Consider the following 11,587-nt stretch of genomic DNA (forward strand, 5'->3'; position numbering starts at 1 on the left):
CAACACATATTGAAACATTCAAAAAATAAAGTTATTTGCGTGAAAGCATATTGCTGATTATTGCCATATAATTCACTCAAGTTAATGGTATGTGTTTGTGATCACAGTTTCATTCGCAGATCCTTATGTCAGATAAGACTGACTGACCAATATTGACTAGCCTACTTGGATAAGATTCCTAAAAGTTTCACACCTACAGCACACATTACAGACATTGATGCACAAACGCGGATATGTTCTACATGTCTACAGTATAAAGAATGAATTAACCAGTCTTATAAACTCCTTGATTTCGCTTAAGCAACTTTAAATTTAATATGCATGCACAATAAACTAATGTAAAATTTATTTACATCACTGGACAGAAAGATTTTTGCAGGTTTTTTAAATGTAAATTAATAGCAGTCATAATTAGCATGTTTCCCGTACGCGCCTCAGGCTTGCACAGTATCGTCAACTCACTCATCAGAATCTTCGGTAATCCTCGGCAAACTTCGCCACGGCTCATTCGGTTCTTGTTGAGTCCTCGGTAATCCTCGGCAAACTTCGACAGTTGAACCGGTTCTATGGGATTCTGATCCCATACGGTTCAATCGGTTCTTTTTTAGTTAGACGTGCTACTTCGGCTGTGCGTCCTGCGTCATCAACATGGAAACTAAGTTCGATTCAGTTCGATTTGTGAACCGGCTCGACCGGTTACTTCCTGAGAACCGGCTCAAAAGAACGATTCGTTCAAGAACCGAACATCACTAGCAGCAACCACTGATCTACATTACACCACACCGGAGAACCAACCAATATTTACGTTAACATTGTTAAGCTAATATACTCTAATATGCATAAAAATACACTGCACACATATATTTGGTAAAACAGTCCAGTTTAATTAGCTTGAACTTTAAATTTAGATTATTTCTATCAACTCTATCCACCATATTGGTTGATTGTTTTCAGTAATCATGTCTCTGCATTGTGCATTTGTTTTATCTTATCATACTGGCAAAGAATCAGCACAGCATTTACAATGACATTTTAATGTTTTAATTCATATAATTCATATTACATACGTATACACACTTTCCTCTATGTGAGTGTAGCAATACATGGATTCAAAATTCTTTTGCACCCCACAAACTTACCATTCTTTTTACAGAGCTGAATTAAGGAGATGCATCTAGAAATAAATTAATAAAGGCCAGTATGCCCTACAGCAGTCAGTATTTAACAGAAACACAGTAGGCAAACGGTAGATATTAGAGCCTCTGCGCTACAGTTACAAGTTACTGTATACTTGGTGTGTCAAGCAGTTGGCACTTCTACCACTCATCACATTTCCAAATGGGATGAACTAAAATGTCTGTTTCATGCCGTCATATTTCTACAGATTTCGTAGTGATATTCTATTATAGTGCACTGCATTCATACAATATTTGTGTGACTTAGTGTGAAGCTACTGGTCCCCAAAGAGTCAAAGTGACTGGGAAACAGCTTAAATACCATCCTTTAAGAGCAACCCAAAACAAAGTAAATCTCAAAGTAAAAAAATAGCTCTCTTTTTAATCATGTTGTGTGATTTGATCTGTATGCACAATTGAAATAAAAAATACTGTGCCATCATTAATCTAAACTCCACTGGCACTGCTAATTTGTTTGTCTGTCTGAATGATTGTTTTTAGTGGTCTTCATGCACAGGTATAATGTGACAATTCAATTTGATTTGAACTCTGGGCTATATTAAAGTTTGCAGTATTTAATTACGACTATTTTTGCAAAGTGGGAATCTAGTAAATACTCTTCTTAATAATTAACCAGTGCAGTTATACTCCCAGAGTAAATACATCTATGGGTGTTGATTTAATACTTGTGATTTTACTGTGTATTTTAGGCCTTAGCCGCCAAAGATTCCTGCAAAGGAATCTTTCACAAACACAATATTTGTTTGATAAAGCATCTGCCAAGAACATACAAATCTTTAAATAAGCATGGGATACACAAATGGTAAATGTAAAGCATGTGCCATTACTGTCCATCTAGCAGAACTCCACTTTACAAGCAGGGAATGTCTCCTCCTGCATAGCCACAGTGCTGTTGCTGCCTAGCACTGTAATTCCCAGTTGCCGTTGTTTTTCTTGGGTTTCCCGGTACCACTCATGCATCATCAGTGATTCAAACGTGGGAATCAGGGTCACCTGGAAGATGATACAGACTAAGTTACAGACTAAGTGTGTGACAGTATTCCCTTAAAAATTAGTAGATTTTAAAGGTGCATTACAGAATAACTCTACAAGTAACTTGCATTTTTATATATTAACCACAGATGGTAATAGAGAGACCAGAGTTCTGTAGTGCACCTAAACTGAATTCTGTCACATATATATTCTCATACATACCGGCACGTCCTCAGGCCATACAGATTTTCCCTCTAATAACGCGTCCAGAATGGGCCTCATCAAGCCTTCCTTGACCGTGTCATCCCCACTTATTATGTAACAGGACGATCGCAAGCGGCAAAAGAACTCAACATCAATAGTGGAAGCTGCATGGCTTGACGGAAGGTAAGCCAGGTCCAAGTATATTGAAGTGCCAATCTTGCTACCTGTTGATGAATCAAGACACAAGTCAGTGCTAAATAAATATGTATTTGCATACAAAAATGAACAATGTAAGATCAGTTCAAACCTGTTGTGGATCTTTTAGAAGTGGAGCTTGTGCTACGACTAGCCATTATGTCTCCTGCTGAGCTGCTTCTCGAGGCACTAATGGAAGTACCCTGACTTCCAGCTCTGGTTTTGGTGCCTTGTGTTGAAACACTAGAGGATGCTAACCTCTGTGTAACTCCTGCAGCTTTTCTGCCTTTTGTTGCAGACTTTACACCGCTAACAGGATCAGGCATACAGGCACCAGGCTGAGGGGGAAGCGGAGGTAAGTCTTTCACAGGTGCGGGTGGGGGATCCTTTGGCAAAGGGTGATTTCCTCTGTAAGAATTCAAACCATCGTTTAGGTCCTGCGTATGCAGGTGGACACCACCTTCTTCATCAGAATCCAGAAGTCCGTCTGCTGAAATGGATGGGCAATCCTCTACATATGGATGTATATCTGAGTCTGTTGCCATTGGGAAATAGTCACTGCTAGAAGTAAGAGGGGTCTCCTGAGCTGGATGAGTGGCCTTATTACCTGAACATGAAGGTGGAAGTGGTTTAGCTGCGTCTTGGGAGTGGTCACTATCATCAGAAAGGTTCAACGGGCTGGTGTTCCTAAAACCTAGTGTGAGTGGATCCTCTTGATCACCAACCGGTTTGAAATGTTTAAACTCACATGGAGAGACCAAGCAGAGGTCAACATCATGGGTAGTATCAAACAATAGACCCTGAGGTCCGCACGGACACCCGTCTGGACCATCATGAGGTGCCCTCTGAGTGTGAGGCTTCTTTAAAGACAAAGACATCCCTACTTTGAAATCAGAACTGACATGGTGTCCATTGGAATAGGATGTTTCGTCTTCGTTGGTGGACTCGCTCACCGTTGGCAGCACTTGTTCAAAAGACATCGACAATGACTCATCAACCTCAGTGGACTGCGGTGAACTTACTTCCGCAGGCATTGAGTGAGTGGTGGTAACAGTGGGAGATATATCAGGCATTATATCCTTGAAGGAGCTAAGAGACAGGAAGCTAGAATGCTTCTCTTTGGAAGAAGTTGAGATGCTCTCTTGGTTACTTTTAGAGCACCCAGACTCTGAAAACTTGGATAATGCCATTTGCTGGCTCTCTGAACCAAGACACATCTTAACCCCAAAGCTACTATGATCTTTTGAGGCCCAGGTCTCTTCAGGTGACAAGTGATAAGGAGTATGACCAGCACTATTTGGTCCTGATCTAGGAGATGTTAGCTCTAACGTCATTTCATCAGGACTGACACAAACTTCCTCAGGCCCATTTGTTGAAAGATTATCTTTTAAAGCCCCATCGAGCAAAGTATATTCAGTGGGAGTGAGGTCTAGATTCACACTGTGCTCATTTTTAATTTTGACAGAGGGTCTTGCAGATGCTGCAGCCTTGCTAGGGTTTACTATGCTACTACACTGCGACTGCACACTAACTGTCAAGACATTTTTCAGGTTCCCAGAGTCAACAGTTTGCCTCTTCACAAGTAATTCATGTTGCTCTTGATCCATTTCCAGAAATGCTGCTGTCATATCTTCTGGTGAAGACATAGAGCAATTTACATCTTCAGAGTCTGTTGACAACTTCTGATTTTGCTGCTCCTTGTTTGATTTAAAGTTTTTAGCTTTGTGCTCAGCCTGTTTGTTAAATTTTGCTTCATTTTTTACATTACCGGGCTTATTTGAGTTCAGTAATCCAGTGGAGGTTTTCTTGATATCTTTCCCAAGAGACTTTATCTCTTCGGCTTTGCTATCTAACTTTGGTCTTCTCATCGAAGAATCCTTGCTACCTGACATTTTTTTCTGTCCATTTTCTTGTTTCTTTGAGTCTGATATGTTTGTTTTTTCATTGCTTCTGTCCTTCAAGGACTCCTTTCTTGTAACTAGTCTGGAGGGTTTATGTTTCACATTGCTTTCTACAGATTTCAGCTTTTCTTCACTTTTTGGATCATTTCCATTTATGCCTTTGGTTTTGTCTTTTAGTTCTAGATCTCCACGAAGAGCTCGGTCCTTTGAAGCACCATTGCTTAGTCTGGATTCATTTTTACCAGATTTGGGACTATCCTGACTGTCTGCACCTTTTGGATTCTTTTCTGATTTTGAGGTTTCAAAATCTTTGGAGCATACTACAGGCCGCTTGAGAAACTCTAGATGCTTCAGTCTCTCCAGACCATCCATTATCTTCCCTTGTGGTGTAGAGCCAGGGAAGAGGACTCTGATGATTTTCTCCATTGGGTTAGCAGGATGCCAAACAAGCAAAGCACATATAGAGACCAAAGAGGTTAGGTGACCATCTAAACTCTTGGATTTGGAACTATTATCTGGCCAATTATTCATGAAAGACTCTACTTCTTTGCTACGTTTGACTGGATTTAGGATGTAAAGTTCAAGACATCCCACTCCCATTTTTTGGAAGAGAATAACTGGTTCTATTGAGCCACTCGAATTGCGTAAAAGTGGTTCTGGTGAGATCTTTAGTTTTTCCAAATGCTGTAAAATAAGTGCTGCTAGATCACTGCTTCGTAGTACATTAGGATCACCATGAAGTTTTTTAAGTCTGTTTGGGGCATTGAGGAAAACCACACCAAGCTCTGGAGAGATTACATTCTTTGCCCATTGCTCCTTTTCCTGCGAGTCAATTTTATTTTCCTCAAGCTCTGCGACCTTCCTCTCCAACAGGCTGTTAACTCCCGGCAGGTTGTCTGTTCCAACATGTGTAAGCAACACTGAGTCAACACGGTCCAAATGCCTGACAAGCTTCCAGAAGCAAGAGCGTGGATCTGCTCCACCATTGACCAAAACATTGAAGCCATTGACAGCAAAAAAAGCACAGTCGCCTCTCCCGCCTGGAAAGACATAACAACACGGACGGCAAAGCTTGAGAAATCCCACTGTCCCAGGAGGCTCTAAGAGGTCAAATGGAGACTGTGGCTCTGAGGACTCAAAAAGGTGGTCCGTGAACTCCTGAAGGCCCCCCATTTTGGGTAGTACCATTAGAGGATTCACCTTAATGTCAATAATGTCATGTATGTTGTGCTTTCCTAGCACAAAGTTTTTCCATTTGCCAGTTTTAGGGCAGCTTAAGGTGAGGTTTGCTTTGCCATGCATGCTAACAGAATTTAAAAGAGCTTGAATCTGTTGGAAATGTACAGAAAACAAGGCATGAATTCAAATATATGAACAAAAAAAAAGCTATATTACTGTACAACAGAATCATTTGTAATGCTCAGAATAGTCATATTATATACAAAGATGGACAGTTTTTCAAATCCATAGCTAATGTGAACAGTTAAAACAAAAGGACATTAAAATATTTGCATACACATTTACAGTACGACAAACCTCTTCATCTGAAAAGATCTGGGTGAAATTATTTGGAGTGAACTGGCCCGTGTGCAGAACCAGATCACCGGAGTCCTCAAGAGACTGTCCTGTGAGCACCAGCAATTTGTGTCGAGGTGTGGATGATATCAAGTTGTGGACCTGAATTGCAAAAATATTTTCTAAATTGTGAAATTATTTAAATGTATATTTAACAATTAAAAAAAGTAAATGCATATTACATTTCAATCTGTTATTACTGACAAAACGTGCCTCTAAAAAGTATTACAAAATGATACAAAACGATTCATCAATCATTCATTTTAAAATTTGAGTTTAATTAGCTTCAAAAATTTTAATTGGTTATGGTGTCTAATATTGCCAAGGCACTGTATAATTTTAGCCCTAACATATGTAATGTGGCCCTTATCATTTATTGATTGTCATGTAATACAAACAAATGTAATTGAAAGAACAGAAGAAGAGATGCCTTTCAGTCACACACCTCAGAGTAGAGAAACCCTTCAGATGGATTTATTACAACTTTAATGTCCAGTACATCTGAACTGAAATGAAATGTCTTCTGACCTATGATGGGATTGTTGGGAGACAGACAAAATTAAAAAGGGAATTAATTAGAATAAGTACACAAATATGTCATGCATATGTGCATTTCTCAATAGCAAACATTAATGCATTGCTAATCTACTAATAAAAAGGAACACACAATAAGTTAAATCAACTAATTTTGCACCAAATTTTAAAGTGGAAAAAACCTGCACTATTCTACAGTGCAAGAGCTTAAATATTTAGATATGCCGGAATCTTTTTAAATCATCACTTCAAAGTGTTCTGATGCTGACAGTCAATTCTCAACCAGAGTAGGCTAATGCAAATGTAAAAGGTTTTCTCTGAGTATTAGAGCTCCAAACCTCTATATAATTTGTTAGCGAAAATCACTTTCAAAACTACTGCAACAAAATGTTCCAGAACTGTTTTTCCACAGCAGCCAAAGTCTGAACAATTGGTAGAAAGCACTTCCTTCCTGTCTTTCTGCTGTGTCTACTGAAATAGCAACCTACAACTTTTACTGAATAATAGAAGCTGTACAGAAGCTGCAACTGTGTGCAGTTTAGACAGTTCTCATTACACAATATAAATATTAAAATGATGATAAATAAATGATTCTCTCCCAGTAAAAAAAACATACTTCTGCCTTTTTACATCAGAATGGCTGTAATGAACAATAATTTATTGGGTTTCTACATGTAAACTAAGCAAGAAACAGATTTATATAAACATAATTTTCTCATAAAAGTCCATATTAAGACTTTATTTTAGAATAGATTTATGTGCTCAGTGGATATTGCAATTCCCCTATATATATGGTAATTAGCATATTCTGAATAATCTAATGCATACATGTTCGTTTTCTACTTTTCTTGTGTTTGCATGACCCATAATTCTTTCGGTATAGAATATGCCTGTTTTCATTTTCAGATGTCTAGAAACTGAAATATTTGCTTCATATGACCATATTCCATTATTTACTGGAATAATGCTGAGCATGTCTGATACTGTATATGGAGCTGAATGCTGGGGCTGAACTACACAGTTGCTTCTTTGTTAAGTCATAAGATCGCATCCCACACATATAGCATGTGCTTCAAATGGGAACCAAAAGATAGCCCAGTATTCTTTAAATGTGTAGCCTACTGTACATGAAGCTCATTTAAATCACTGCAAACCCAAAAGAAGGCGACCCTTACCTCTTATGTCTTTGGATTGATAAGAAGAATGCTGAGAAACAAAAAGTTTCAGCTGCTCATCCAAATTACACACTGTCAGGTCCACATCCCATGCACGGATACCTGTGTTAAGGCGATGCAAATATATGTAACATTTAACATAAACTCAATACATCACAACGTGTGCTAATGTATGTTTTGACACTTGATGAACTGGGTTTATTGCAAAAACAATAAATGTTGATTTGAATGAACTGCTGTCTAAACCCCCCCCAGAGCAAAAGCACTGCAGTCAGCATGTAACTGAAACATCATGTGAGACACAATGTGGCTTGAGAGACAAATGAGATGGTTGGCTGACTAGCCCTCAAAAAAGCCTCGTTTTGTGGCACTGGTCTCTGGACTCATGAAATATAAAAGCCTCTGAACAGTATGTTCACATCTCTTATGACCCAAAAAAAAGCCGACACATCACTGCTAGGACTGAAATAAGAAAACATCTAACAGTGTTGGTATAAATAGCAGTTCAATCAGGTATATTTCCTGATATGGATAGGAAGGGGTGGACTGACAATAAACTAAAGCAATATTCTAATATTCTAAGTGAAATTTAAAACCTGGCGAATTGCTCCTGTGTGAGGCAAAACCTAAATAAAACATTTTTTCTCTCCATATTTGCTTTTATTTAATTTTCCAGTGAACTTTTAATCATCTTTCTTTGTTGACAAATGTGACCACAAAACCAGTCTTAAGTCGCTGGGGTATATTTGTAGCAATAGCCAAAAAATACATTGTATGGGTCAAAATTATAGATTTTTCTTATTCTTATTTTCTGAGGTGGGTGTAAACATGCAGAGCCCTGTCTAAACTGTTGGGCACCCTGAAGAACAAGTCATGACTTAAACGACACATTCATTTCTATATAATCACTAATCAACATGTAAAGCAAATAATGTAGCTAATCATACTAGGGCTGATGCACAAGGAGGCTATTTTTGATGTTTACTATATCTTGATGCTATAACACTGCAGTGCAGAGAGCAGCTGCACAAATATTGTCCCTGAGCATGGCATTACTGCTTTAAACGCTACATACAATGTGAAGGAAAGATTGTGGAACTATATTGTGTAAATAATAATAATAACAACAATAATAAATGATATAATAAAAATTCTCATTTATTGCTGAAGGCGAGAGATGCTGTCTGGCGCGATAAGTAACATGGTGTGATTGCGTTTCATCTCAATTCACCAGGCAACCGGTGAATCTTCAAATCAAAGAATGAAATATGCAGAATGCTCGCAACCTGTTCTATAACATACAGATACGAGAGATAATGGTAATCTCTAATGTAATATGATAACAGCATTGATTAACGGTGTTAATATTAATTTCTTCTAAATCCAAAATATAAAAAAGCAATACCTCGTTCAATCTCCACCACAATATAGTCCAGTATATGTGGTCTATAGACCGCACCGATGACAATCAACATCGAGTATTTGTCATTGCTGAATCCAGGATGGGCTGTCAGGTCCTCTGATTCCATCGCTGCCGTTAGACCCGACGCCATGTTGGAAAGTTATTCCTATGATGTAATACACAAACAATCAAGCATTACTGAAGGAACAGGCGGATAATTTGAAAGGAACTGAAGCTGACCAATCGAAGTCGGTATTCAGACCGATTTGTTGCATGCATCACTATTCTCAGAAATCTGAAATATGTCTTTATTTTTAAGGAATGCATTTAACAGCCTATATAATCATATTAATTTGTCAATCAAATATATGTGTGTGTGTGTGTGTGTGTGTGTTTGTGTGTGTGTGTGTATGCAGTGTTGGGGAGTAATAGTTACATGTAACGGCGTTACGTAATTTAATTACAAAATAAATGTAACTGTAATCAGTTACAGTTACTAAGAAAAAATGTGTAATTAAATTACAGTTACTTATGAAAGTAATAAAATAATAAAATGTTAACGATTACAAAGGGTTACATTTGGATATTTACACGTGTCCACATTCAGATTTAACTGATTTCTTTCCCAAATTGCACTGACTACTCTAAAACAGTGTTTCCCAACCGGGGTGCCGTGTAAAAAATAATTTTTTAAATATTTTTAAATTGCTAAAATATTCAGAAAAGCATCTATTATATAATATCCATTTCTGATGTCGCCAATAATTAGAGATGCGCCGAAATTCCGGCTGCCGAAAACGTGGTGTGACGCTCTGCGTATTATCTGCTCTATGCGTGTGCGCTCTGCTCAGTCGCTCCACTCCTATACCGTTCATGCTCATCGGAACAGCAAAGTCCACTCAAAAATTGAGCCGACAGGAAACATCGATGTAGTACAGTATTGTTTCTGTCTGTATTAAAGCGATTATTTCCGAATTCGACATTCAATAATAAATCTCTAATAAATCATCAATCGGTTAGACGTGACTGGCAATGCTTCGGCTCGTGCGCTCTGCCAAACGGTTTGGATCAGTGTAAACAATGCAAGAGAAAGAGAATGGAGCGGACTGTGGAAGCGCACAGGTGGAGCAGAGAAGCAAAACTATTGTTCAGGATTCCAACTGCAGGTCAGATTCATCTGTAAATATGCTATTGTTGTTTTGTCTTTGTACTTAAGCTGTAAGTCATCACTGTATACTAGCCTAAAGGACATCATTATCTATTGTAAAGTTACAATAGTAATTTAGCAGACAAATAATCGTTTTATAATATATAAATATACAGTATATTTTATAATACATTTAGGGGGAGCTAGGGCAGACAACAACACACCCTGTTGCACGAAAATTAACGATGATTTTACTATGTGTTAGGGTAACAACGAGGCTGGATTCAGGTGCGGGTTCAACAGGTGCTTTATTATGCAGAGATTATCACCGCGGGCAGTAAGCGCCTTCGCGGACAGTTCAAGTGGTCGTGGAAACCCCAACCACACCGAGGGGGGGAGAGCAGCGGCAGGAACAAGCCGCAACAGCGGCATTACCAGAGAGGGAAAGGCTTACACAAGGGGTGACGTGAGTGATGGTAGTGAGAGGATTGCCCGACAATGACCACGCCGTAATGGGCTTATCCAGGGGAATGGTCGGAATCCCCCACTTGTGAGCAGAGGCAGAATCCAGGAAATTCCCCTCAGCCCCTGAATCCAGAAGGGCGTGGCCCGTGTGTGAACCTCCCAGGAAGGAGAGTCGAAAGGGCAGCTGGGTGTGCGTTGTTGGAGAGTTTGAACAGGGAAAGGCGCCCACCAGGAATCTCCGTTTCACTGGTGGGCCCTGACTTTTACCGGGCACTGGAGGACAAAGTGGCCGGCCTTGCCGCAGTACAGGCATAGTCCCTGAGCTAAACGCTCCTGTCTCTGCTGCGGCGTAAGCCGGAGATGACCCAGTTGCATGGGCTCCACATTGGAAGCCGGTGAACTCGCCGCATCGACTGACGTGGACTCCAGGTGGCGCCACGGAGTAGGGGATTGACGGCGTTGCCGGCGGCGGTTGAGGCGACCCTTCACGCGGAGCGCGAGATTGATCAAACTGTCCAGCTCTCGAGGAAGGTCCACCGCCGCTAATTCGTCAGCGATTACCTCATCCAGTCCCTCGAGAAATCGCGCGCATAGCGCGCCCTCATTCCAGCCACAAGCCGCAGCTAGAGTCTGAAACTGAATGGCATAGTCGGTGATTGAGCACCTCCTCTGCGACAACCGAGACAGCTGAGCCGCCGCCTCATCCCCCTGGGCAGACCGGTCGAACAGCTTCGCCATCTCCTGGCTAAAATCCGCAAAAGTAGCACAGCAGGAAGCCCGCGATCTCCATACGGCGATTCCCCATTCGCGGGCGCGACCCG

General features: G+C 40.0%; 1 protein-coding gene across 1 annotated transcript; it reads right to left on the reverse strand.

Annotated features, from left to right (window-relative positions):
• Window positions 1-927: 927 nt before the first annotated feature.
• Window positions 928-9,313, reverse strand: map1sb (microtubule-associated protein 1Sb). Its single transcript, XM_016280455.1, has 7 exons — window positions 9,158-9,313; window positions 7,753-7,854; window positions 6,489-6,571; window positions 6,005-6,145; window positions 2,680-5,797; window positions 2,391-2,596; window positions 928-2,189 (listed from the first exon to the last, which is right to left on the reverse strand). The coding sequence occupies exons 1-7, from the start codon at window positions 9,303-9,305 to the stop codon at window positions 2,031-2,033; spliced, it is 3,957 nt and encodes a 1,318-aa protein (XP_016135941.1). The 5' UTR covers window positions 9,306-9,313; the 3' UTR covers window positions 928-2,030.
• Window positions 9,314-11,587: the final 2,274 nt, after the last annotated feature.

Source organism: Sinocyclocheilus grahami, unplaced genomic scaffold, assembly GCF_001515645.1.
Source record: "Sinocyclocheilus grahami isolate Dianchi unplaced genomic scaffold, SAMN03320097.WGS_v1.1 scaffold141.1, whole genome shotgun sequence".
NCBI classification, from domain to species: Eukaryota; Metazoa; Chordata; class Actinopteri; order Cypriniformes; family Cyprinidae; genus Sinocyclocheilus; species Sinocyclocheilus grahami.

Coding starts and splice junctions, on each gene's coding strand:
- map1sb (XM_016280455.1), bottom strand. CDS start 9,305: ATGGCGTCGGGTCTAACGGCAGCGATGGAATCAGAGGACCTGACAGCC. Junction 6,572..7,752: donor TCAATCCAAAGACATAAGAG/GTAAGGGTCGCC, acceptor ATCCCATCATAG/GTCAGAAGACATTTCATTTC. Junction 2,190..2,390: donor TATGGCCTGAGGACGTGCCG/GTATGTATGAGA, acceptor ATCATCTTCCAG/GTGACCCTGATTCCCACGTT.